The sequence below is a fragment of the Erinaceus europaeus genome, chromosome 20 (genome assembly GCF_950295315.1).
Source record: "Erinaceus europaeus chromosome 20, mEriEur2.1, whole genome shotgun sequence".
NCBI classification, from domain to species: Eukaryota; Metazoa; Chordata; class Mammalia; order Eulipotyphla; family Erinaceidae; genus Erinaceus; species Erinaceus europaeus.
In genome coordinates this window covers 1,522,389-1,550,211 of record NC_080181.1, presented here as the reverse complement: position 1 = coordinate 1,550,211, position 27,823 = coordinate 1,522,389, and the positions used below count along the sequence as shown (strand labels likewise).

At 42.9% G+C, this 27,823-nt stretch overlaps 1 protein-coding gene across 3 annotated transcripts; it reads right to left on the bottom strand.

The window, feature by feature from the left end:
- Positions 1-182: 182 nt before the first annotated feature.
- Positions 183-26,343, bottom strand: C20H11orf54 (chromosome 20 C11orf54 homolog). 3 transcript variants are annotated; one of them, XM_007534021.3, is made up of 8 exons: positions 24,582-25,828; positions 22,994-23,092; positions 18,662-18,735; positions 18,379-18,480; positions 15,888-16,064; positions 11,399-11,548; positions 7,364-7,480; positions 183-1,989 (listed from the first exon to the last, which is right to left on the bottom strand). In XM_007534021.3, exons 1-8 carry the CDS (start codon positions 24,634-24,636, stop codon positions 1,816-1,818), a joined length of 948 nt encoding a protein of 315 aa, XP_007534083.1. In that variant the 5' UTR covers positions 24,637-25,828; the 3' UTR covers positions 183-1,815. The 3 variants fall into 3 exon arrangements, with proteins under 3 accessions (XP_007534083.1, XP_060035642.1, XP_007534084.1); XM_060179659.1 differs by lacking the exon at positions 24,582-25,828 and adding an exon at positions 19,349-19,459; XM_007534022.3 differs by lacking the exon at positions 11,399-11,548 and having other exon boundaries at positions 24,582-26,343.
- Positions 26,344-27,823: the final 1,480 nt, after the last annotated feature.

The following is a 27,823-nucleotide window of genomic DNA, read 5'->3' as shown; positions in this document are numbered from 1 at the left end:
GGGTTTCTGGGAGAGAGAGAGTGTGTATTTGTGTTCGTTCTCTGGAGAGCCCCGTGTGGGGTTTCTGGGGAGCTGAAGGGAATCCCGCATTCCAGTGGGCGGGTAAATGCGAGTCTCTAAGTGTGAAATGAATGACTTCTAGTAGGCGGGTCTGCAGATAGACAGTAAAAGGAAACAATGTATTTCTGAATATATGACTTTTATTTTTCAACTAGTGATTCTGTAAAAGTATTATTTAGCGATGTATATTCACAAAACAGTTAACATTCAGAGGTAATCAAAATAATATTTGAAGATTTATTATATGCTTGGTACTTAAAAGCTCATTTGCATATTGTAGCGATATTTGCATGTTGCTCCTCATTGCATATTTGCTTGGGTAAAAGTAAGACAGTCGCTTTCTTTTTTCTTTCTTTTTTAAATATTTTATTTATTTATTCCCTTTTGTTGCCCTTGTTGTTTCATTGTTGTAGTTATTATTGTTGTTGTCGTTGTTGGATAGGACAGAGAGAAATGGAGAGAGGAGGGGAAGACAGAGAGGAGGAGAGAAAGACAGACACCTGCAGACCTGCTTCACGCCTGTGAAGTGACTCCCCTGCAGGTGGGGAGCCGGGTTTCGAACCAGGATCCTTATGCCGGTCCTTGTGCTTTGTGCCACCTGCGCTTAACCCGCTGCGCTACAGCCCGACTCCCGACAGTCGATTTCTAACTGACGATTAATACAGAGGAATACCAAGGAAATTTTTGATCATTGCAACCAGTAAAAAGTATGATTTTAAACTTATTAAGAACAGGGATCACATTTTTATATTTAACACAGGACAGTGGTGAAGTGTAGCAATAACCTCACTTAGAAATGAAGACAGTCACTTCAGTGTTGCATTTTGATGCTATTTCTACTCCTTCCTTTTTAGATTTTATTTATTTGAGGAAGACAAGGCGAGAGAGAAAGAACCAGACATCACTCTGGTACATGTGCTGCAGGGGACTGAACTCGGGACCTCAAGCTTAAGAGTTCAATGCTTTATCACTGTACCATCTCCTGGACCACTCCTTCCTCTTGCACATGACCAGCAAGGTGCAAACTGCTGCCAAATTGATGGTCCCATCAAAGGAGGACTCAAGACCGATGGTTTAGTACCTGATGTTTGTGGAAGGTAAATCGCAAGCTCTTAAGTAAGGTTAAACTTCATCAGAAGTAGAAAAGTTGTTCCCTCAGACCACTTGATTCCATAAACAAAACTGACTTATAAAAACATTTAAAATTTCTACTATACTGATATGATGGCTATCAATATTTCAAATACTGCCTTTCTAATACCCCAAAATACCAGCTTGGCAGCTGTGAGACTCACTTGAAAATGTTTATTATATTAATAGCAGTGGTCACATGAGTCCAGATCATGCTTGTATTTAAGGTATTAATAAAGACTGATTTTGCTGTTACTGAGTTAAAAAATCGTGAGAGCTAGCGTATTATGAATCTTTGCTCCCCAAAATCTCTAGGACAGAGTTACAAAGTAATAACATACCTATCTTTTTTTTTTAATTTTATTTATTTATAAGAAAGATAGGAGGAGAGAGAAAGAACCAGACATCACTCTGGCACATGTGCTGCTGGAGATCGAACTCGCGACCTCATGCTTGAGAGTCCAAAGCTTTACCACTGCATCACCTCTCAGACCACACATACCTTTCATTTTAAAGGGTTATAATAATTTCTTTTGGACTTTATAATAGTATCAATTAGTGAATTAATCTGTTGAGTAACCAAAGTTAATTCTTTTTTTCTAAATGAGTACAATTTAATTTGACTTAATCTCGCCCAAATGAATGAGTCTCTTTTGGTTGATCAATACGATAGAGAAACTCTGCAGGTAAGAAGTAGCCGAGATACTCCACGCTGTCTGGGGTTGTGTCATAATGGTAGTGTCCTCCTTCTCCATGGTGACTAAAAAGATGAGTGTGCTCCAACCGCAAATCAAAGCCCTAGGACAATAGTCAGATTAGCATTCAAATTATCTTGAATAGAGTTTGTTTAAAGAGGGAAAACATTTTCACTTGTTAATTGTTGGAAAAGTCTTGACATTTTTACATAGGAAAACCCAGTGGGGGGGGGGACAGGTGGTGGCTCCCTGGGTTGAGCAAGGACACACCCTGGCTCCCCACCTGCTGGGAGGTTGCCTAGCAAGCAGTGAAGCAGGTCTGCAGGTGTCTCTCTCTCTCCTTCTGTCTTCCCTTCCTCTCTCGGTTTCTCTGTCCTATCCAATAAAAAATAAAATGGAAAAAATGACCTCCAGGAGCAGTGGATTCATAGTGCTGGCACCAAGCCCCAGCAATAACCCTGGAGGCCAAAAAGAAAAAGAAAAACCCAATAACTCTCCCATCCATCTATCCATCCTTTCTTCCTTCCTTCTTTCCCTCTCTCCATCCTTCCTTTTTTTCTAAATAGAGACAGAGAGGCAGAAAGGTAGAGAGAAAGTTAAAGAGATCCTAACATCAATGTTTTCCTTCAACATGATGGAGGTCAGGCTCAAACCTTGGTTGTGCGCATGGCAAAGTAGTTAACAAGTGAGCAATTTCTCAGGCCATTAATTTTATTTTATTATTTTTTTATTCCCTTTTGTTGCCCTTGTTAATTTTATTTTTTAAAAAGGGTTGGGGGCTGGGCACTGGCAAACTTGGTTAAATGCACATATTACCATGTGCAAGGAGCCAGGATCTATCCCCATTCTCCACCTGCAAGGGGGAAGTTTCACCAGCAAGTACTGCAGGTGTCTTTATGTCTCTCCCTCTCTTTCCTCTCAGTTTCCTACCCTCTTAATTTCGCTCTGTCCTATCAAAGAAAAAGGAAAAAAACGGCCACGAGGAACTGTGGATTCATCATGTAAGCAACAAGCTCCAGCATAGCCCTGATTTAAAAAATTATTTACTAATGGGAGTCGGGCGGTAGTGCAGTGGGTTAAGCGCAGGTGGCGCAAATGCAAGGACCGGCAAAAGGATCCCGGTTTGAGCCCCCGGCTCCCCACCTGCAGGGGGTCGCTTCACAAGCAGTGAAGCAGGTCTGCAGGCATCTATCTTTCTCTCCCCCTCTCTGTCTTCCCCTCCTCTCTCCATTTCTCTCTGTCCTATCCAACAACATCAACAACAACAATAAAAAAAAAAATTTACTAATGAGAGAACTGGAGCATCATTCCGGCATATGCAGTGCTGGAGGACTGAACCCAGGATCCCAAGCAGTGTGAGTCCTATGCTTTATCAACTGCCCACATCCTGGGTCACTTTATTTTTTTATTTATTATTATTTTTTTTAGTTTTTTTTTTTTCTTTCATCCAGGGTTATTGCTGGGGCCCGGTGCCTGCCCTACAAATACACTGCTCCTGGAGGCCATTTTTTCCTTTTGTGCCCTTGTTTATCGGTGCTGTTGTTACTATTATTGTTGTCGTTATTGTTGGGTAGGACAGAGAGAAATTGAGGGAGGGGAAGACAGAGGGGGACAGAAAGACAGACACCTGCAGACCTGCTTCACTGCCTGTGAAGCAACTCCCCTCCAGGTGGGGAGCTGGGGCTCAAACCAGGATCCTTACACGGCGGTCCTTGTGCTTTGTGCCATGTGCACTAACCCACTGTGTTACTACTGCCTGGCCCCTGGTGACTTTTTTTTTTTTTTAACTTTTTTTCCCTTTTTATTCACTTATTTATTGGATGGAGACAGAGAAATTGAAAGGGGAGATGGAGATGGGGAGAGAGAGAGAGAGAACGCTTGCAGACCTGCTTTACCACTATGAAGCTTTCCCTGCTGTAGATGGGGACCAGAGGCTTGAACAGGAGTCCTTGTGCACAATGACGTGTACCACCACCCACCTCTTTCTGGGTCACTTACATTTTTTTTTTAAAGTAATATGCTCATGTGATTCAGAATTTAAAGGCTACAGAATGACATTCAGTTAGATGTTTCCTGTGACTTCTTGCCCGAAGTCCCTTCCTTCCTTCCTTGTAGGGAACCAATGTATATTCCTTGAGAATTTTTTTCTTATTCAAAGGATAGTTAGTTCTCTGTACATACTGTGTTACACACAGCTTTTTTTTTTCCCCCTGCAATATAATTTTTGAGTTTTCTGGGTCAGATCCAATCATTTGCAGTTCTTCCAGTAAAGCAGTGCTGTCACAATATTTTTAATTCTACACACTTCACTATACATTTAAGGATAAATTCCTGAATGTATAATAAGTAGATCAAAAGACATAGGCAACCAGCATTTTGGTAGATGCTTTGGACTATTAAAGATATATTTTAGCATATGTAGTACCACACTAATGAACAGTTTCATCTACAGCCAATAGTATGATAGGAGACCTGAATCTTAGTTGGGTTTCTAATATTTAGTAGTATGACTTTGGATATTTAAAATGCCAGTGCCTCAGCCTGGGAGCTGACACAGTGGATAAAACATTGGACTGGGGCCAGGTGGTGTACTTGGTTAAGCACACACATTCTATTATGCAAGGGCCCAGGTTTAAGCCAGGTTCTTTCCCTCTGTGGGGGGGACGGATGGACTTTACAGGCCGTAAAGCAGTGTTGCAGATGTATCTTATCTACCCATGTCCCCTTCCTTCTCAACTGCTGTCTGTATAAAAAGATAGATAGACACTGGACTGGCTGGCATGGATTTCTGAGTTTGATCTCTGGAATCGAATTACCAGAGTGAGGCTCTGGTTCTTGCTCCTTCTCTCATTAATAAATCTTGGAAGTCGGGCAGTAGCACAGCGGGTTAAGTGCAGGTGGCGCAAAGCACAAGGACCGGTGTAAGGATCCTGGTTCGAGCCCCCGACTCCCCACCTGCAGGGGAGTCGCTTCACAGGCGGTGAAGCAGGTCTGCAGGTGTCTGTCTTTCTCTCTCCCTCTCTGGCTTCCCTTCCTCTCTCCATTTCTCTCTGTCCTATCCAACGACAACAGTAAAACAACTAGGGTGCAACAAAAGGAAATAAATATTTAATAAATAAATAAATAAATCTTGGGCAGGGGAGACAGCATAATGGTTATGCAAAAGCCTTTCAAGCCTGAGGCTCAGAGGTCCCAGGTTCAATCCCCAGCCCCACCATAAGCCAGAACTGAACAGTGTTCTGGTCTCTCTCTCTCCCTCTGTATTTACACTTTCTCATTAAAATAATAAAATAAATATTTTTTAAAAATAAGTATTTGGGAGTTGGGCTATAGTACAGTGGGCTAAGCGCAGGTGGCGCAAAGCACAAAGACCCGCATAAGGATCCCGGTTCGAACCCCGGCTCCTCACCTGCAGGGGAGTCGCTTCACAGGCGGTGAAGCAGGTCTGCAGGTGTCTGTCTTTCTCTCCTCCTCTCTGTCTTCCCCTCCTCTCTCTATTTCTTTCTGTCCTATCCAACAACAACAACAACAATAATAACTACAACAATAAAACAACAAGGGCAACAGAAGGGGAAAAAAAAATAAGTATTTAAAAAATAAATCTTGGGCAGGGGAGATAGTGTAATGGTTATGCAAAAAAGACTCATGCCTGAGGTTCCAAAGTCCCAGGTTAAATCCCCCACACCACCATAAGCCACAGCTGAGCAGTGCTCTGGGTAAATCTTTAAAGATAAATAAAATCCCATTGTCTTCATTTCTTTAAAGGTGAAGGGGGGGCTGGGTGGTGGCGCACCTGGTTGAGCGACACGTTATAGTGTGAAAGGACCTGGGGATAAAGACAACAATGAGATATCACTTCACTCCTGTGAGAATGTCATACATCAGAAAAGGTAACAGCAGCAAATGCTGGAGAGGGTGTGGGGTCAAAGGAACCCTCCTACATTGCTGGTGGGAATGCAAATTGGTCCAACCTCTGTGGAGAACAGTCTGGAGAACTCTCAGAAGGCTAGAAATGGACCTACCCTATGACCCTGCAATTCCCCTCCTGGGGATATATCCTAAGGAACCCAACACATCCATCCAAAAAGATCTGTGTACACATATGTTCTTGGCAGCACAATTTGTTATAGCCAAAACCTGGAAGCAACCCAGGTGTCCAACAACAGATGAGTGGCTGAGCAAGTTGTGGTATATATACACAATGGAATACTACTCAGCTGTAAAAAATGGTGACTTCACTGTTTTCAGCCGATCTTGGGTGGACCTTGAAAAAATCATGTTGAGTGAAATAAGTCAGAAACAGAAGGATGAATATGGGATGATCTCACTCTCAGGCCGAAGTTGAAAAACAAGATTAGAAAAGAAAACACAAGTCGAACCTGAAATGGAATTGGAGTATTACACCAAAGTAAAAGACTCGGGGGTGGGTGGGTGGGGAGAATACAGGTCCATGAAAAATGATGAATGACATAGTGGGGGTTGTGTTGTTACATGGGAATCTGGGGAATGTTATGCAGGTACAAACTATTGTATTTACTGTTGAATGTAAAGCATTAATTCCCCAATAAAGAAATAAATTATTAAAAAAAATAATAACAATAAATAAACAAAATAAAAAAGAAAAGAAAAGGAAGAGAAAGAGGACCCGAGAGGTGAAATCAAGAAGCCACCAGGCCTTGCCTCCAGAAAAAAAAAAAACCTGTCAGCATGGGTTTTTCTACCACTGATGCATTCATTATCTCTCTGTTGGTGAACTTCCCTCTACAGGATTTTGTGGACAAATTAAATTATTGGTTTTTTTTTTTAAAAAAGAAAGGACCCGGGGCTCGAGTCCCTGGCCCCCACCTACAGGGGGAAAGCTTTGTAAGTGGTGAGGCAGGGCTGCAGGTGTCTATCTCCTCCTTCCCTCTTGATTTCTTGTTTTTTTGTTGCCTCTAGGGTTATTGCTGGGGCTCAGTGCCTGCACCATGAATCTACTGCTCCTAGAGACCATGTTTTCCCCCTTTTGTTGCCCTTGTGGTCATTATTGTTATTGTTGATGTTGTTCGTTGTTGGATAGGACAGAAAGAAATGGAAAGAAGAGGGGAAGACAGAGAGGGGGAGAGAAAGACAGACACCCGCAGACCTGCTTCACTGCCTGTGAAGTGATTCCCCTGCAGGTGGGGAGCCAGGGGCTCGAACCGGGATCCTTATGCCAGTCCTTGTGCTTTGCGCCACCTGCGCTTAACCTGCTGTGCTACTGCCCAACTCCCACCCTCTCAATTCTGGCTGTTTCTATCCAATAAATAAAGATAATAAAAAAGATTTTAAAGGTAAAAGGGTAGTCATCCACCTAACCTCTTATCATTCAAGATAATTTTAGAGAGTTTCCTAACACTTCTGTAACAACATAAGAAGTGCCCAATTAGAAGCAAATTCTAAAAATTGAGCATTATCTTGGTAGTGGACAGCAAGATAAAAGACAGACATAGACTTACTGGGTCTCTGGAGACGAAAACTGGCAGACAAACAAGAGGAGCTGTCATCTCATAAAAGTGTAACCACTTATTCACATCTTCATCACAGTTCAGTGGGCAGGAAGAAAATTCTGCAGGCTGCAGTAGAAAATCATGAAATAGCTAAATGTTCTTATATTACGAGATTTGAACTGTTAAATTATATATAATTTCACTATATTAAAAAGTTTGAATACTCTTTTACAAAGGTAGTGAATAAAGGTGATCCACACTTTTCCATGCCTAAGAAGATATTTCTAGGCTCTAGAGAGCAGTAAATGGGGCATTCTAAGGAAGGGATTTCATGAATCTGAAATTAAGCCATAGCTGGCAAGCATGTTCTAGTCCAGAATTTTTTTCTCTGGGGGATGGTGAGAGGCAGTGTGTTATGACCGCTGCTACCTGGCAGCTGGGGGCTGCCTGCTGCCTGTCTGTGGAGGGGACAGTTGTTTCTCTTCCTTGTGGCTACAGAATTGGTGACCAGGGTTCACAACTTCTGTGCAACTTGTCTCCAGAGCTGAAAGGCAATATTTCCCATGCTTCCCCATATCAGATGGAGAAATGTGAACTGAAGGAGGTCAGGTATCAACTTGACATTTTGAATGTGAAGTGAAAAATGTTCTACTTATTGGGGACACAGTTAGAATTTGTACTTAAAGTATATATTATTATTGACTTATCATTAGTTTATAGAAATCAGGAGGTAGTTTTTACACCGTCAGGTACAAAAGAAAAGTGTGTGAGCATGCAACCCAATACATCCACCACCAAAGTTCCTTTCCCCCTCCAACTATTACTTCAAATTTCTTCCCTCTGATAGCCACTTTTTTTTTTTTTTAACAGAGCAGTACTCAGCTTTAGCTTATGGTGGGGGGGGGGGTGTTGAACCTGAGACTTTGGAGCCTCAGGCATGAGAGTCTCTTTGCATAACTATTATGCTATCTACCCCTGCCCCTGACTTTTTTTTTATTTAAAGATTTTAAAATATTTATTTGGGAGTCGGGCTGTAGCGCAGCGGGTTAAGCGCAGGTGGCGCAAAGCACAAGGACCGGCATAAGGATCCCGGTTCGAACCCCGGCTCCCCACCTGCAGGGGAGTCACTTCATAAGCGGTGAAGCAGGTCTGCAGGTGTCTATCTTTCTCTCCTCCTCTCTGTCTTCCCCTCCTCTCTCCATTTCTCTCTGTCCTGTCCAACAATAACAACTACAACAATAAAACAACAAGGGCAACAAAAGGGAATAAATAAATAAAATAAATATTTAAAAAAATTGATTTATTCCCTTTTTTAAAAAATATTTATCCCCTTTTGTTGCCCTTGTTTTATTGTTGTAGTTATTGTTGTTGATGTTGTCGTTGTTGGATAGGACAGAGAGAAATGGAGAGAGGAGGGGAGGACAGAGAGGGGGAGAGAAAGACAGACACCTGCAGACCTGCTTCACCGCCTGTGAAGTGACCCCCTGCAGGTGGGGAGCTGGGAGCTCCAACCGGTATTTATTCCCTTTTATTACCCTTGTTTTATTGCTGTAGTTATTGTTCTTATTGATGTCGTTGTCATTGGATAGGACAGAGAAATGGAGAGAGGAGGGGAGAGAAAGACAGACACCTGCAGACCTGCTTCACCACCTGTGAAGTGACTCCTTTGCTGGTGGGGAGCAAAGTTTGTTCACTTATTTTCCCCAATGAACCTGGACTTTTAAAATGTGAAAATTACAGCTGTATTTATAAGAAGAATATAAGGTTTGGCAACCTTGGTCCATACTCCTAGCTGGGGAGAAGTGTTTAGGATAAAGATAAGAGGGCTGGGCAGACAGCATAATGGTTATGCAAAAAGACTTTCATGCCTGAGGCTCTGAGGTCCCAGGTTCAATCCCCAGCCCAACCATAAACCAGAGCTGATTAGTGCTCTGGTCATTCTCTCTGTATCTCTCTCATTAAAACGAAATAAAATATCTTTAAAAAATTATTATTCCCTTTTTTTAAATAATAAAAAAAAAAAGGATAAAGATAAGAGGATTCTGCACTCCAGCTCCATCAGCACCCGGAGAGAGAAGGAAAAGGAGAGGGACATATGGAGGTAGCTACGATGTTATGAGTGGCTTAGAGAGGAAGAGAGGATTGTATCAGAAAAAGAAGGGGCAACTATGTATAAATGGGGAAACATAGTTGTAGAGAAGATGGTTGGCCTATGTCTACAACTTTAGGGGAACTGGTGGATTGCAGTGGGGAGAGTGAAGATTCAGAACTCTGGTGGTGGGAATGGTGTGGATTCAAACCCCTGTCGACATAGAATTCTGTAATACAGAAATTAAAAAGTTAAAAAAAATAATTAAAAAGAAGAGTAAGGTTTGGCACACTAAGGGGGGGAGTTAGGGGAGGGGGCTTTAAGGTCCTGGTGCATGATGGTGGAGGAAGACCTAGGTTGGGGCTAAGAGTGTTTTGCAGAAAGCTGAGAAATCTTTTTTTTTTTTTTTTTTTTTTTACCAGAGCACTGCTCAGCTCTGGTTTATGGTGGTTCAGGGGACTGAACCTGGGACTTTAGAGCCTCAGGCATGAGAGTCTGTTTGCATAACCATTATGCTATCTACCCCTGCCCAAAAGCTGAGAAATTTTACAGCTGTACCAACAACTGTATTTACTGTAACCATTAATTCACCCACTAATTATATTTTTTTAAATATTTATTTTTACTAGAACACTGCTCAGCTCTGGCTTATGGTGGTGTAGAGGATTGAACCTGGGACTTTGGAGCCTCAGGCATGAAAGTCTGTGTAACCATTATGCTATCTACTCTCCACCCTTAAGCATTTTTATTTATTTTCCCTTTTGTTGCCCTTGTTATTGTTGTTGTTATTGATGTCATCATTGTTAAATAGGACAGAGAAATGGAGAGAGATGGGGAAGACAGAGAGGGGGAGAGAAAGACAGACACCTGTAGACCTGCTTCACCACCTGTGAAGCGACTCCCCGGTAGGTGGGGAGCCAGGAGCTCGAACCGGGATCTTTAAGCTGGCCCTTGCACTTTGCACCATAAAGAAAAAGTTTGAATACTCTTTTATACATTGTATTGACTATTTTTGGCATCAAAAGAAGTTATTCACTTCATTTTTCAAAAGGATAACCAATTAGTGTTTAGACACTAAAGTGTATAGGATGAAAAAAATCATGGGATAAGTCTACTATTTTTTTAAAAAAATAAGCATTCTTTCTTAAAATTTGTTTATTCATTTATTTTCCTTTTTGTTGCCCTTGTTCTTTTATTGTTGTAGTTATTGCTGTTGTTATTGATGTTGTCGTTGTCAGATAAGACAGAGAGAAATGGAGAGAGGAGGGGAAGACGGGGAGAGAAAGAGAGACACCTGCAGACCTGCTTCACCACTTGTGAAGTGACACCCCCTACAGGTGGGGAGCCAGGGGCTTGAACCGGGATCCTTAGGCCAGTCCTTGCACTTCACGCCACAAGTGCTTAACCCGCTGCACTACTGCCCAACTCCCAAATCTACTATTTTTTTCTTTTCATAGCTTCCCACTTTTCTTTGAATGTACCTTTATTTTTATTTTTTAATTATCTTTATTTGTTTATTTTTACCAGAGTACAGCTCAGCTCTGACTTAATGGTGGTGCTGGGGATTGAACCTAGGAGCTTGGAGCCTCAGGCTTGAAAGTCTTACAGAACCATTATTCTATCTCCCTAGCCTTTATAGCCTTATTTAAAAGAGAGAGAGTCTGACTTCTTCAACTGGAGACTGAGCAAGCACAGTGGTTTGTATGGGAGACTTTCACATGTCTAATGTTTGGAGGTTCCTAGTTCAATCCTTCATTAGCCTGACCTGAGCAGTATTCTGGTGTGTGTGTGGGTGTGTGTGTGGGTGTGTGTGTGTGTGTGTGTGTTATTATTTATTTCATGAGAGAGAGGGAAATGAAATCATTATCTTCAAAAACTGTCTGCACTCTTGTATATATTAAAAAAATGAAATAAACCCTCAGATTATATGGGCATGTACACACACAGTCCCTTACCATAATATGGGTCTTGACTTTTCCCTTCTGAACAAGAAAAGTACCTCCCATCCCTACAGGTTTATCTCCATAGTGGTTTTCAATAGTTTGTCTCATGCAGGTCACAAAGTTGAGTTCTCCAGTTCTTCTTTTGGCTTTCACCTCAATGACCTAGAGAGGACATACATATATATATCATTCCATGTATCAAAAGTCTAGTCAGTTAAGTGATAAAAGAAGCATCTTTAGTCAAAGCCATCAAGGAAATATTTGTCTACTTAGAACATACAGATCTTGGGAGTCGGGCGGTGGCGCAGTGGGTTAAGTGCACGTGGCGCCAAGCGCAGGGACTGGTGTGAAGATCCTGGTTCGAGCCCCGGCTCCCCACCTGCAGGGGAGTTGCTTTACAGGTGGTGAAGCAGGTCTGCAAGTGTCTATCTTTGTCTTCCCCTCTCTGTCTTCCCCTCCTCTCTCCATTTCTGTCTGTTCTACCCAACAATGATGACATCATCATGAACAACATGATGTCAACATGAACAACAATAATAACTACAGCAACAATAAAAACAAGGGCAATGGGAGTCGGGTGGTAGTGCAGTGGGTTAAGCGCGCATGGTGCAAAACGCAAGGACTGGCAGAAGGATTCTGGTTCAAGCCCCTGGCTCCCCACCTGCAGGGGAGCCACTTCACAAGCGGTGAAGCAGGTCTGCAGGTGTCTGTCTTTCTCTCCTCCTCTCTGTCTTCCCCTCCCCCTCCATTTCTCTCTGTCCTATCCAACATCAATAACAACAACAATAAAACAACAAGGGTAACAAAAAGGGAATAAATAAATATTAAAAGGACGGTAGATAGCATAATGGTTATGCAAACATGCCTGAGACTCCAAAGTCCCAGGTTCAATCCCCCGCATCACCATAAGCCAGAACTGAACAGTGCTCTGATGAAAAAATAAAAAATAATAATAAAAATAAATAAGGGCAACAAAAAGTAAATAAATAAATATTTTTTAAAAAACATACAGATCTTGGCTAATTATATATATGTAATTTTTAATTTCTTGGTTAATATATATATAATTTTTAAAATTTGTTTTACTATATTTTTAAATTTTTTAATGCTTATTTTCCCTTTTGTTACCCTTGATTTTTATGGTTGTTATAGTTATTATTGTTGTTGTTATCGATGTCGTTGTTAGGACAGAGAGAAATGGAGAGAGGAGGGGAAGACAGACAGGGGGAGAGAAAGACAGACACCGGCAGACCTGCTTCACCACCTGTGAAGCGACTCCCCTGCAGGTGGGGAGCCCGGGCCTCGAACTGGGATCCTTACACTGTCCTTGTGCTTTGCGCCACGTGCACTTAACCCGCTGCACTTCTGCCCTACTCCCTGTTTTACTATATTTATTGGATAAAGACAGCCAGAAATCAAGAGAGAAGAGGTAGATACAAAGGAAGAGAGACACCTGCAGCACTGCTTCACCACTGTGAGGTTTATCCCTCTGCATATGGGGACTGGGGGCTTGAACACGGGCCCTTATGCATTGTAACGTGCTCAACCAGGTGTGCCACCACCTGGCCCCAATACTATATACTAATAGGAAGTTTTACTCATGCTTTCATGGACTAAAAAAGAACTTATAGTGGGGGGCTGGGTGGTAGTCCACCCAGTTAAGCACACACAATACTATGTACAAGGATCCAGATTTGAGCCCCGCTCCCCACCTGCAGCAAGGACGCTTCACAAGCAGTTAAGCCCATCTGCAGGTATCTTTCTTTCTGTTTCCCTGCCTACCTTCTCTGCCCCCTCAATTCCTCTCTATCCTATCCAATACTATAGAAAAAAAAAAAAAAAAAGAACTATAGCCCGGCTGAGTGTTATTCTTAATCCCAGTTTTTGTTTTTTAAATATTTATTTTATTTATTTATTCCCTTTTGTTGCCCTTGTTGTTTTATTGTTGTTGTTGTCGTTGTTGGATAGGACAGAGAGAAATGGACAGAGGAGGGGAAGACAGAGAGGAGGAGAGAAAGACACCTGCAGACCTGCTTCACCGCCTGTGAAGCGACTCCCTTGCAGGTGGGGAGCCGGGGTTCGAACCGGGATCCTTCAGCCGGTCCTTGTGCTTTGTGCCACCTGCGCTTACCCCACTGCGCTACAGCCCGACTCCCTCTTAATCCCAGTTTTAAATTACTTTCACTCTGTAGTACTCTGAGAATTATTCACAACTGGGTTATCTTATGATCTATTACTTAGGTGCTTTTGGATTGGGTTGTTAGTTTGTCTCCAAATCCAAGACTGGGCTAGTTAATGGTGATCTTGAGACAGCCAACACTGTAACTCTTCTCAAGAGGAAAAAATTCTCCCAAAGAGGAGCCAGTTAGTGATCTGGAAGAAACAGGAAACAAAATTGTTCCCAAGGGGGAGAAAAAAGTCAAGTCCACGCAAAAAATGAAAATAAGTAACTGTTCCAGGAAGACTAAAGTGAATATTTCTCAACCTATCTTTCCAAAGCCAATAAAAAACAATTTTGGGGGTCGGGTGGTAGCATAGCGGGTTAAGCACAGGTGGTGCGAAGTTCAAGCCCCCGGCTCCCCACCTGCAAGGGAGTCGCTTCACAGGCGGTGAAGCAGGTCTGCAGGTGTCTATCTTTGTCTCCCCCTCTCTGTCTTCCCCTCCTCTCTCCATTTCTCTCTGTCCTATTCTGAACGACATCAACAACAACAATAATAACCACAACAAGGCTACAACAACAAGGGCAACAAAAGGGGGGGGGGAAAGGCCTCCAGGAGCAGTGGATTCATGGTGCAGGTACTGAGCCCAGCAAAAAGCCTGGGGGCAAAAAAAAAAAAAAAAGAAAAAGAAAAACAATTTCAGATGGTCTGGAAGGATACGCAGTGGACTCTCAAGCATGAGGTCCCAAATTCAATCCCAGCACATGTACCAGAGTGATGTCTGATTCTTTCTCTGCCTATCTTCATGAATAAATAAATAAAATATTAAAAAAATACAAATAGGGGACAGGTGGTGCTGCACCTGGTTAAGTGCTCACATTACAGTGCACAAGCACCCAGGTTCAAGCCCCAGGTCCCCATTTGCAAGGAAAAATCTTCATGATTGGTGAAGGTGTCTGTCCCCCCCCCTTTTTTAAAAAATTTATTTGAGGGCAGGGGTAGATAGCATAATGGTTATGCAAAGAGACTCTCGTGTCTGAGGTTCCGAAGTCCCAGGTTCAATACCCTGTACCACCATAAGCTAGAGCTAATCAGTGATCTGGTAAAAATAAGATAAATAAAGGGAGCCCAGTGGTAGCACAGCGGGTTAAGCGCACATGACGCAAAGTGCAAGGACCAGTGTAAGGATCCTGGTTAGAGCCCCAGCTCCCCACCTGTAGTGGGGGGTCACTTCACAGGCGATGAAGCAGATCTGCAGGTGTCTATCTTTCCTCCCCTCTCTTCCCCTCCTCTCTCCATTTCTCTGTCCTATCAAACAACGACATCAGTAGCAACAACAATAATAATAACTATAACATGGCACCAAACTATAATATTGCACCAAAGTAAAAGACTCTGGGGTGGTTGGGAGGGAGAATACAGGTCCAAGAAGGATGACAGAGGTCCTAGTGGGGGTTGTATTGTTATATGGAAAACTTAGAAATGGTATGCATGTACAAACTTTTGTATTTACTGTTGAATGTAAAACATTAATTCCCCAATAAAAAATTTTAAATAATAATAACTACAACAATAAAACAAGGGCAACAAAAGGACATAAATAATGTCAAAAAAAGAGAAACTACCTTCTGAGATTTAAAAAAAATTAAATTAAAAATAAAAAAATTTGGTGGTCCAGGAGGTGGCGCAGTGGATAAAGCATTGGACTCTCAAGCATGAGGTCCTGAGTTCAATCCCCGGCAGCACATGTACCAGAGTGATGTCTGGTTCTTTCTCTTTCTCCTCCTGTCTTTCTCATTAATAAATAAATAAAATATTTTAAAAATAAATAAATTAAAATAAAAAATTTGGTATTATATTTATTTATTGGATAGAGACAGCCAGAAATGGAGAGGGAAGTGGGAGACGGAGAAGAGAGACAGAGAAACGCCTGCAACACTGCTTCATCACTTGAAAAGCTTTCTCCCTGCAGGTGGGATCTTAGGGGTTTGAACCTGGGTCCTAACACATTATAACATGTGCACCCAACCAGGTGCACCACCACCTGGCCTCCTCTCTCCCACACTCTCAATTCTCTGTCTCTGTCCAATACTAAATTTAAAAGGAATTAGAAATTAGGACTTTAAATAAAAATAAACTCACAAAACAGACAACAACAAAAACAGTACCACTCAGCTGGCTTATAGTGGTGATAGGGAATTGAACCTGGGACTTAAGTCTTTTTGCATAATCATTATGCTATCTCCCCTATCTTGTCCTTTGGATTTTGCTTTTTAAGAAAGGCATAATGTAGCAGTAAAAATTCAAATTTTATCTATCAGAGCATTTATGAACAAAATCACCTTTCCAGGTTGGCCCTCACTGGCGAAAAGGTTAGCTAGCAGTGCACACCCGAAGCCACGGTACTTGCTGCTGTATTTCTCCAGCTGGCAGCCTCCATCTGCAGGGTTGACTCGGGCAAAGTAGCTTCCGTTCACTGGAGCTTTGTGTTCACTCTCTGTCTGGATGACTGGCATAAACTGGAAAGAAGAGTCGACAGGTGATTAGTCCATCTCAGTGTGTCTAAGAGACTGTCCTAAGTAATGCACCAAATTAGTCTATTCTAGAATTTAGACATTTTATTTCAAGACCTAAGAATAACACATGGAATACAAACTACTTAATTTTTTTATTTATTCATGAGAGAGATAGGGGAGAGAGAGAAAGAACCAGATATCACTCTGGTACATGTGCTGCTGGGGATTGAACTCAGGACCTAATGGTTGAGAATCCAATGCTTTATCCACTGTGCCACCTCCTGGATCACACAATACAAACTATTTTAGCTTCAAGTGTTAAGGTTTTACAAATATTACAAAACTTAAAAAAAAACTTTATAAAATGTTTACAGGGTTTTGTTTGTTTGTTTGTTTGTTTTGTCTCCTGGATTATTGCTGGGGCTTGGTACCTGCACTATGAATCCACTGCTCCTCAAGGCTATTTTTCCCATTTTGTTGCCCTTGTTGTCATTATTATTATTATCGCTGTCATTGGATAGGACAGAGAGAAATGGAGAGAGGAGGGGAGACAAAGAGGGGGAGAGAGAAATACACCTACAGATCTGCTTCACTGCCTGTGAAGTGATTCCCCTGCAAGTAGGGCGCTGGGGGCTAGAATCAGGACCCTTACACTAGGCCTTGCGCTTTGTGCCATGTGCGTTTAATCTGCTGTGCTACCACCAGACCCCATCCCCTTTTTTTTCTTTTGATAAGCCAGGGCATAGTACAAATGTGATTTCTGTGTTTTAGGGTTGCTTTGTCATCCAGAGAGGGGGGGAGACAGAGAGAGGTGCATCACACAGCACCAGCTCTTGCGCTTCTGCTATAGTACTCCTGTGTGGTGCTAGGGTTTGAACCTGGCCCCATGGCAAGGCAGGCGTCTTACCCAGTTAGCTATTTCTCCAGCCTCCATACACTTGTTACACTATCTCTATAACATTGTAACAGTTTTTATTCTAATGGGGCTGGCTGATGGTGCACTTGATAGAGCACACATGTCACAATGCACTAGGACCTGGGTTCAAGCCCCTGCTCCCCACCTGCAGGGGGGAAGCTTTCTGAGCAATGAAGCAGTGCTGGCTCTCTCCCTCTCAGTCTTCACCTTCCCTCTTTTACTTCTCTCTGCTTATATCCAAAATAAATAAAATATTTGAAGCAACTTTTATTCTAAACTTTAGCCTTTTTCCTATTATAGACTAGGGAAACTTTATTAAGTTTTTGCAAGATAACTTGTATGACTAAAGTAATAGTCACACGTCTAAAAAGGTTATGAGAGGATGATTGGAGTGAAGAGGTCATTCTCTCTTCTAATCATGAAATAATTTGGGGGGGAGGCAGACGGAGGTTCACGTGGTTGAGAGTGCATGTTACATACAGCACACAAGGACCTGGGTTTAAGCCCCTGGTCCCACCTGCAGGGGGAAAGCTTCATAAGTGGTGAAGCAGTGCTGTAGATGTTTCTCTCCCTCTCTATCTCCCCCTCCCCTCTCAAGTTCTGTCTCTATCCAATGACAAATTAAATTAAAAGATAAAATAATAATAAATAATTTTTTTTTTTTTTTTTACCAGAGCACTGTTCAGCTCTGGCTTATGGTGGTGTGGGGGATTGAACCTGGGATTTTGGAGCCTCAGGCTTGAGAGTCTGTTTGCATAACCATTATGTATCTACCCTCCGCCCTAATCTTGGCTTTTGTACATAGTCATTGTACTACTGGGGTAAATTCCTACTATTTGGTCTGGAAGTTTGCTAATTCATTAAATATTTATTGCCTGATAGCTACTCTCAAACCAAAAGTAACAATTTATAGAAAAAGTAGGTAGTCTCTGATTTAAGAATTAAGTCTTGTGGTCTGGGAGGTGGCGCAGTGGTAAAGCTTTGGACTCTCAAGCATGAGGTCTCGAGTTCAATCCCCCGCAGCACATGTGCCAGAATGATGTCTGGTTCTTTCTCCTCCTATCTCTCTCATAAATAAAATCTTTAAAAAAAAAAAAAAAAGAATTAAAGTCTTGTAATTCAGGTCCTCAGCAGACTACAGAAGGGTCTCAGGCTCCTCTCAGACTCAGGATCTGCTCTACCAAAGTCTGAAGGCACAGCAGCGTTCCATTCCAGCCAGCTGGACCAGCAGAGAATGTGCTGATGCTCAGATCCGCATCAAACAGTAGCAAGTCTGTAGGGGTGTGGCATTGACCCCTCACAATTCATCCAGACAGCAGGTTTGTCAGAGACAGGGCCATAAGAAGAAAAAGGCAAAAGGAATGTCAATTCAGTAAAATCAAAGTATATGTAAATACTGACCTCAGAATTAAACCCAAGAGTGTGAAAAGGGCCTGCCCCCGCTCCAAGTATAAATGCTCCAGGAAGCTTGATCTCTTTTGCAATCTTATTTAGATCATAAACCTAAACAAGAAGAAAAATGTTACTTAAATTGTAACTTACACAAACCCCCTATAGTTCTTAATTTTTATTACTGAGTCTGTCAACACTTTCTTGCCACCATGGTTAGTAGATCTAATGACAAAAAGAAAAATTGATCCAAATTCTACAATCTCAGTGAAAATGTGAAGAATAATATACTTACTTTTTTCTTATTTACAAGAGGTAATAAGTAAGGCACGCCTCCTAGTTCTGCAATTCTTGTTTTTCCACAGATGCCTAAAAAAAATCCATTTTAAAACTAAGGCCGACATCTAAAAATGCAGTGCTATTTATTTAACTTTAAAAGCATTTTGGCATTCTAAACACAACCTAAGACAATAGTGCTGTAAATTGTGTTTAGTAGTGAAGGTTTTTTTTTTTTACTTTATGTTTACCAGAGGCCTGCTCAGCTCTGTCTTATGGTGGTATAGTGCAGGGGACTGAATCTGGGACTTTGGAGCCTCAGGCATGAAAGTCTCTTTGCATAACCATTATGCTATCTACCCTCCACCCAGTAGTGAAGGCTCTTGATCTTTCCTTGATTCAACGACTCTTCTCTGCTGATAATGCAGAGTTGTAGTGTGTTTGAAACTCCTGGAAAGTGGTTCAGTGGCTAGAGCTTTGGACTTGAAAGCATGAGGACCTGAGTACGATCCCTGGCATCACATAGGATAAAGTGATAACTCTGGTTTCTCTTTCTGTCAGGTTAAATCTTAAAAAAAAAAAAAAACTCTGACATATGAGACATTGCTTATTTATTAACTGTGAGCTGATTAAACCCCCCCCACACACACACACATTTTCACAGCTGAGAGGGCAGCAGAATGCTGTATCACCAAAGATACACTACCTGCAGCTAACCATGTGCTCATGGCCGTGTCCCAGCCCAGCCTGAGCTGCAGCTCTCCAAAAGGCATCTGCTCATAGCCTCAAAGCACAAGTTGGTCTGGGCTGTTTTGTTCTTTTTATGAAGTATAGGTACACAGAATTGATAACTCAGGATGAATAGCCAATAGCCACAATTAAGACTGACAAAACAGTATTGATTGACAAAACAGTATCAGCACTTATCACATTATTTGCAAAATGCATAAAGAATACAAGAACCCTTTCATTTAAAAATTTTTTGGATGTGGAAAACTGGGAAATGTTATAACTATTGTATTTATTGTCGAGTGTAAAGCAATTCCCCAATAATAAATGTTTGGAAACACACAGCTTCAATAGTTTCAGGATGCTCTAGATAGCCACAGTCACTTCATCTATTTTTTAAAAGATATTTTTATTTATTTATCTTATTTGTTTTTTTGCCTCTAGGGTTACTGCTGGTGCTCAGTGCCTGTACTACAAATCCACTGCTCCTTGAGGTCATTTTGTTGCACTTGTTATTGGATAGAACAGAGAGAAATCAAAGAGAAGAAGGGAAGACAGAAGGGAAAAAGACAGACACCTACAGACCTGCTTCACTGCTTGTGAAGTGACTCTCCCCTGCAGGTGGGAAGCCGGGGGCTTGAACCACGATCCTTATGCTTGGCACCATGTGCGCTTAACCCACTATACTACTGCCAGCCCCCTATTTTTTAAAACCAGAGTACTGCTCAACTTTGGTTTATGGTGGTATGGGGATTGAATTTGGGACTTCGGAGCCTCAGGCATGCAAGTCTCTTTGCGTAACTATTATGTTATCTACCCCACCCCTCAGTCATTTTTATTTATTTATTCCCTTTTGTTGCCCTTGTTTTTTTATTGTTGTAGTTATTATTGATGTCATCACTGTTGGATAGGACAGAGAGAAATGGAGAGAGGAGGAGAAGACAGAGAGGGGGAGAGAAAGACAGACACCTGCAGACCTGCTTCATCGCCTGTGAAGCGACCCCCCTGCAGGTGGGGAGCCGGGGGCTCGAACTGGGATCTTAGGCCGGTCCCTGTGCTTTGCACCACAGGTGCTTAACCTGCTGCACTACCACCCGACTCCCCCTCACAGTCATTTATGTCAGCACACCTGGACAGCCTAGGAAGACCAGTACCCAACTATGTCAGTGAACCTAATGACAGATCTGTTGACAGGCTGGAGAGGTATCACTTCAAAGCTCCCTACCAAAGCTGTGTACAAGGAGACAGAAGTGGGCTTTCAAGTTTGTCCTCTTCCTCTTGTTCCTGGCAACTTCAGTGGACTCTGCACCATCAAACTTTGCTTTCAGCTTAAGATGGGTGACACCCTTCTATCCTCCTTTAACTGTTGCTTTATGTCTACTGTCAAAAAAGGCTGAAAGTTATCCCAACCCTCACTCAGACTCTTTACTATATTTCCAGTACAGATGCCAGCGTTCCTGGATTTAATTTCAAGGTGATTCTGAATATACCAGGAGGAATTCCCACAGTGGCCTTTAGGGGGCCTTAGGGCCATTTTTCTTGTCTCCTTGGCTGCTCTGTAATCTCATTTCCTGACCAGTGTGTACTTTGTCTGCCTTTTCCATTATTCACAGTGAAACTTCTCTTCCTGGGGCTCTGTCTGCTACCTCTTGGAGCATTTCTTAGGAAGTGCTGTAAAACTGGCAGGGACTTCTGGGTTTTGCTCCTTATGTTCCCCTCTGTACATTTGTTCAGATAAGATTAAGGATCCCAGTTTGAGCCCCCAGCTCCCCACCTGCAGTGGGTTCTATTCACAAGCAGGTCTGCAGGTATCTGTCTTTCTCTCCTCCTCTCTGCCTTCCTCTCCCTCTCTCGGTCTTCCTCTCCTCTCTGGATTTTTCTCTGTCCTTCTTCTTCTTCTTCTAGCGTTTGCCCTTCTTCCGTAGCCAGTCAACAGCGTCAGGTTGAGCCTGATGTAAAGTTTCGAGACCTCCTTTGAACCTGGAGAGGTGGCAGTCGTTGACTATGTGGGTCATAGTCTGTCTGTAGCCGCAGGGGCAGTTCGGGTCGTCTCTGTCCTATCTAACAACGACAGCAATAACAACAACAAGGAGAAACAACGAAAAAAATAAAAAACACCTCCAGGAACATTAGATTCCTAGTGCAGGCACCAAGCCCCAGCAATAACCCTGGAGACAAAAAAAAAATTGAAAACCTCCAAAAGAGGTGGTGGGGGGGGACGAGGACGGGGACACGACATGTAGACAGCAGAATGGTTCTGCAAAAAGACTCTCCTGCCTGAGGCTCCAAAGTCTCAGGTTCAGTCCCCCGTACCACAATAAGCCAGAGCTGTGCAGTTCTCTGGTGCTTCTCTGTGTGTGTGTGTCTCTCTTCATCTCTCTCAATAAATAAATAAATAAATAAAATATTTAAAATAAAAAAGAAAATAAAACCTCCAAAAGAACATTTAGCACTCCCTCCCTACTTGAATGGGTCTGAAGGCTAGGATCATTTGGCTTATCCAAAGCAAATAAATAAATTTATACTTGTCAGACCAAAAAAAAAAAAAACAAACAAACAACAACAAAAAAACAAGAGTTCAGAACTTCTATTCCATAAAAAAAAAAAAAAAAAACGTGAATTGTCTGTCTTCAAACGTCTCTTGGCAGTAAGGAGGCCGGACTTTGGAAACTGACCTGGATTTGAACCCTGGTGTGGTTTCCACAGCTCAGATCTGTAGAAATTCTCAGACCTCTGCGAGCTTCTATTTTCTCACTATAAATAGGGCTACTGCTTCCCTTCCAGTGTTATGAAAATTATGAGACCCACCACATCATCTGACAAATTACATTTCTTCCATGAATATTTAATTTCCTTTCCTTCTCACCTTAAAACATTGGCTGGATGGTCATTTGTTGAAAGATATAAGTACTTAATGGATGATTCAACAATAAAACTTTTTAAGATCCCAGCCTTGTAAAAATAAAAAACATGAAAATTAAGTCTCCATAACAATCAGTTGAGTAATTAGGTACTATCAAGGACTCTAGCCTATTGACTATGTCATATAAGCTGTGGAAGTTTAAAAAAGTTTATAAAATAGTTTTCCAGAGAGTATAAAAAGGCAATGACTACTAAGAGAAAGCTAAATACAGAACTAAACACAATTGAAGAGTTGTGACAGTATCCTTAATTTGTAGGTAATTTAAGGCGATTTTTAAGCAGTAATTCTGGAGCTGGGGAGACAGCATACTGGCTCTGTGAAAGACTCATGCCTGAGGCTCTGAGGCCCTAGATGCAGTCTCCAGCACCTTAGCAGCCAGAGCGATGAGTGTGCGCACGTGTGTGTGTGTGTGTGTGTGTGTGTGTGTGTGTGTGTGTGTGTGAGAGAGAGAGAGAGAGAGAGAGATATTACAGCACACATTACAACACACAAGGACTCGGTTCAAGCCCCTGGTCCCCACCTGCAAGGGGCAAGCTTCACTAGTGGTAAAGCAGGGCTGTAGGCGTCTCTCTCCTTCTCTGTCTCCTCTTCCCCTCCAAATTTCTCTCTGTCCTATCAATAAGTACATACAATTTAAAAAAAGCAGTTCTGGTTTCAGAAGGTGAGGCAAAGCAGAAGCTATATGCAAACAGTGCTTACCTTTTGCTGGAAAGGTAAAAGGCTCCTTAGTCAAGTCAGGACAGTCAACTACAGAGACCTGGACTTGAGCAAAGTCTTCCTTTAGCCCCTTCTGCAGGACTGATAAGGACAAGGAAGGGGACTGTTAAACATTTGGTAAAAAAAAAATTATCAGCACTTATCAAATCTTCCCTCAACCTTTCTGTGCACCACACTGTCGTCACTAGTACTGTTAGGAGTTAACATATTTAGGCAGTAGAAATATCTCAGCTCTGTTGTACACACATAAGACAACTTACAGTCTATGATAATTACAATTTCTGGAGAGAAACACTATCCTCTGGTGCCTGTCTTTTGGGGACCAGAGGACAAAGATCTATCGAGATGTACATATCTACGCCTTTGAAGGGCATAAGCAATCCCTTGAAGGAACTAGATGTTAGTTTTCTAACAGGCTGGCTGTCCACAGTCCTTAGTCTTCTTCCCGCCCTTATTTCATGCCCATTTTCATTTTTTAAACTTTATCTTATTTTATTTTGCCTCCAGGGTTACTGCTGGGGCTTGGTGCTTGCACTACGAATCCACTGCTCCTGGAGGCTATTCTTCCCATTTTGTTGCCTTTGTTACTGTTGCCATTGCTGCTGCTGTTGTTGGACAGGACAGAGAGAAATGGAGAGAGGAGGGGAAGACAGAGGGGGAGAGAAAGACAGACACCTGCAGACCTGCTTCACCGCCTGTGAAGCGACTACCCTGCAGGTGGGTTGAGCCACAGCTCAAGCCGGGATCCTTGCACTGGTCTTTGGACTTCTCAGCATGTGCTGCTAACTTGCTGAGCTATCGCTCTGCCCCCTAAACTTTACTGTATTTGATGGGACAGAGAGAAATGTAAAGGGAAGTAGTATAGAGAGTGAGAGACAGAGATAGCCTGCTTCACTGCTTGTGAAGCTTTCTCCCTGCAGGTGGGGACCAGGGCTTAGAACCCAGGTCCTTGTGCGCTGTAACATGAGCACTTAACCAGGTGCGCCACCACCTGGCCCTCCATTTTCATTTTCTTATATGCTTGTCTGCTTGTCTTCTAATTTGCTTTCAGAAGCTACCTGAAATTCTTGTTCATACAGGATGAAATAAATAAAAATATACACAGAAAGAAAAACCCAAGCAAGTACCTCTAAAAGCTCGCAGGTATAGGAAGAAACCTTTGTCAGTTTTCCCCTAGCTCTAACCTATGAGCACAGTTCTTTGAAGGGGCAGATTTTAGGGCTTTCACTAAACATAGTTCAGAAGGGGGAAGTAAGTTTGGCACTTCAGAGATATCTCATGAACTACATTTTTCCTCCCTTCCTTCCTCTCTCTCTTTCTTTCTTTCTTTCTTTCTTTCTTTCTTTCTTTCTTTCTTTCTTTCTTTCTTTCTTTCTTTCTTTCTTTCTCCAGAGCACTGCTTAGCTCTGGCTATGGTAGTGCTGAGAATGGAATCTGGGACCCAGTAGCCTCAGGCATGCAAGTCTCTGCATAACCATCATGCTGTTTCTCCCACTGTGAACTTCATTTTAATTCTCTTTGTATTTCCCCCCTTAGAATAAACAGCCTTCAAAGTTAGGATTGTGTTTACCTCCAGCAAGCTCCTGTAGACTGGGCACATGAAAGGAGTACTCGGCACAGGCCATGTTCTGGTTTCGCTGGCTGTGTGGACTGACGTACAGGTACAGGTGAAACACTGCTGGGCAGGGCTCAGGACCATGCAGGGGCACCACGAGTGGACAGCGGCTGCTCTGGGAGGGACGTTCTTCATGCAGTTATACAGATAGAGAGGACGACAACAGGACACTGAGGTCTCTGTCCTCACAGGAAGACAGCTTCTGGTGTCCAGTACTCCAACTGAGAAATGTCCAATGAGCCTCCTTTAACTTTAGAAGGGGAGTTGCCAAAGCAAGAGGACATGTGAATAATTTTCTTTAGTCACTTTCTGTTGGCAGTTTTCCAAGGGCAGGTCATAAAGGTTTGGAAGTACAGGGTACTTATTAACTAGTAAAGCTTGTGAATTAAGAGATTTAAGTAGTTGTTGGATAATAGGAGAGGACTCTCAACCCCTTCCACAACAGGCTCTTTGCCTTACCTATTTTATATGGGACATTTACGCTGAAAATTAAGCACGTTTTCAGGCTAGTTTTTTTTTTTTTAAATACGCATAAGAAAACTTGAGAGGCTGAGTGGAGTTACACTTGGTTGAGCACACACATTACCGAGCTCAAGGACCCCAGTATGAGCCTCAGCTCTCCTCCTGCAGTGGGTAGGGAAGCTTTGCAACTGTGAATGAGGCAAGGCTGCAGGTGTCTGTCCCTCTCTCTTTTTATCTCCCTCTCCCTTTTCAATTTCTCTCTGTCCTATCAAATATAAAAAAATAAATTAAAACATTTAAAAAAGATAATTTGGATCATTAAGAGAAATGAAAACAAATGGTTAGCTTTTCAAATTATTTAAAAAATTTATTATATTCATGTATTTTTTTGGATGGAGGCAGAGAGAAATTGAGAGGGGTGGGGGAGATAGGGAGAGAGTAAGAAAGAGAGACACCTACAGCCCTGCTTCACTATTCATGAAGCTTTCCCTTAGCAGGTGGGGCTTGAACCTGGGTCCTCGTGCATGGTACGGTGTACACTTTACCAGGTGTGCCGCTACCCAGCCCCCAAATTATTCATTAACAAGCCATTTCTTCTTGGTAAATAGATTCAATGTCCAGTTATTTTGAAAATCTGATTTTAAAGTCTTTTAAAGTGGGCATAGACAGGCACATGTGCACAGAGACTAGCATTTTAAGCTATAGTGATCAGCTCCTGAGAAGCGCAAAGGAAAATACACACAACCCCACGCCCTCACTGTAAGAGAAATGTGAGGTAGGCAGCGAATCCCACATCAGGCCAACCACAGGCAAAGAAAACAACTTCCAAGGGTGTGCTTGAGAGTTCCCATTCAAATTGTTAATGGAACATCTTGTTAATCTGCACATGTCTTACTCAGCATCACTTGAAAAGTTTTTCAGGAAATCTCAGGCTTTCCTCCCTAAGTCACAGGTTTCTTAAAACTGGCTATCAAATGCTAGCCCAGAAGAGAATAATTTCAAACATCACATCTTCTACAAAATATGCTTTAGTAGTTTACCAAATAACAGCTTTTATTTTTTAAATAATCTGGTCTCCTAAAATTAAATGCAAACTAGTTAGTAGGCTCCAAGTCCTATAAAGTCAGATTTAAACTATGTCAAATATGTTTCTAATTGAATAATTATTATTTTTCAGCAGTGAGACATTTTACTCTTGTGAATTAATTTTAGATGGGTAAAAAACACAACCCCTGTATACTTTAATTTTTTACTATCTATTTATTCTCTTTTGTTGCCCTTTGTTGGGTAGTCTGCCAGCTCCCCCTGGCTTAACCAAGCACCGGTGTGCCTGTATAGGGATTGGTTTGATCCCATTCAAAGTGGCCTATTTACATAAATCACTTTTACATTTACATAAAGCACCACACTCCCTCCAGGGCATTGGTGGTTCAGTGGTAGAATTCTTGCCTGCTCCGCCCCCTCTCCTTGTCACATCCTGATTTTCCACCAGTCACCTTTCTCTCCACCCTCTCTACATCACATCCTCTTTACACCCTATATAAGTATATAAGAACAACATTGTTCATTTTGGTAGTGGTAAGTTGAAGTTGTATTGTTAGGTTTAGCTTAGCTTGGCTTAGATTGTGCTGTGTCCTGCATGAATAAAGAGACACTGCGTACAACCCAGCCATGAGTCCCTCTAGCGAAGCCAGACCGACAACCCTTATTTTTTATTGTTGTAGTTGTTGTTGGATAGGACAGAGAGAAATGAAGAGAGGAGGGGAAGACAGAGAGGGAAAGACAGACACCTGCAGACCTGCTTCACCGCCTGTGAAGCGACTCCCCTGCAGGTGGGGAGCCGGGGGCACGAACCGGGATTCTTACTCCAGTCCTTGCTCCACCTGCGCTTAACCCGCTGTGCTACCGCCCGACTCCCTCTCTGTATACTTTCAATTTAGGTTTTTCTAACAGCGACATCATGTTTCAGTACCAGAAACCAGGAGTGCTGCCACCGCACAGCATTGTGTGGGAGCTGGCGCCCAGCAGAGTCCACAGTACTGGCAGAATGTGTGCCAAACTGAAAGAGCTGGCGAGTATTCTGCGGAGCCTCGCGTGTCCTAGCAATCACACCCTTAGTCTTGTTCCCACTGCCCAGCTGAGTTTGTAAAATGTCACTGGTTCTGCACTGGTTCAGTGTTGCTACTTATCTCTAGGCAGAGTGGCAGAGCAGAGTAAGAGACCAGAGCAGGGAGCTTCCCTCTACGGGGTGGGGCCACACTCGAACCCGTGTCTCCAGCACCAGCAAGCGGTGTGTTTCGCCGCCCTCTCACATTGGACTAAAAGCTGACAGCGCAGTGTCAGAGTGACAGGTGTCCTGGCAGGCGCGGCTGCAGGGCTCACACACCTCGGGCCCAGGCCTGGGGGTGCCTGTGATGATGCCGCTGTCAGAGAACGACTGTAATGCTCGAGGGAGGAGGGGGCAGGGGTGGTGCTGGCCCAGGGCGCCATCCTGGAGGAGGAGGAGGAGGAGGAGAGGGCAGGGGTGGTGCTGGCCCAGGGCGCCATCCTGGAGGAGGAGGAGGAGGAGGAGGAGGAGGAGCAGGGGCAGGGGTGGTGCTGGCCCAGGGCGCCATCCTGGAGGAGGAGGAGGAGGGAGAGGGCAGGGGTGGTGCTGACCCAGGGCGCCATCCTGGAGGAGGAGGAGGAGGGGGAGGGGGAGGGCAGGGGTGGTGCTGGCCCAGGGCGCCATCCTG

Coding starts and splice junctions, on each gene's coding strand:
- C20H11orf54 (XM_007534021.3), bottom strand. CDS start 24,636: ATGGCCTGTGCCGAGTACTCCTTTCATGTGCCCAGTCTACAGGAGCTT. Junction 23,093..24,581: donor TCTACAGGAGCTTGCTGGAG/GTAAACACAATC, acceptor TGTCCTTATCAG/TCCTGCAGAAGGGGCTAAAG. Junction 1,990..7,363: donor TTTTCGTCTCCAGAGACCCA/GTAAGTCTATGT, acceptor CTATTGTCCTAG/GGCTTTGATTTGCGGTTGGA.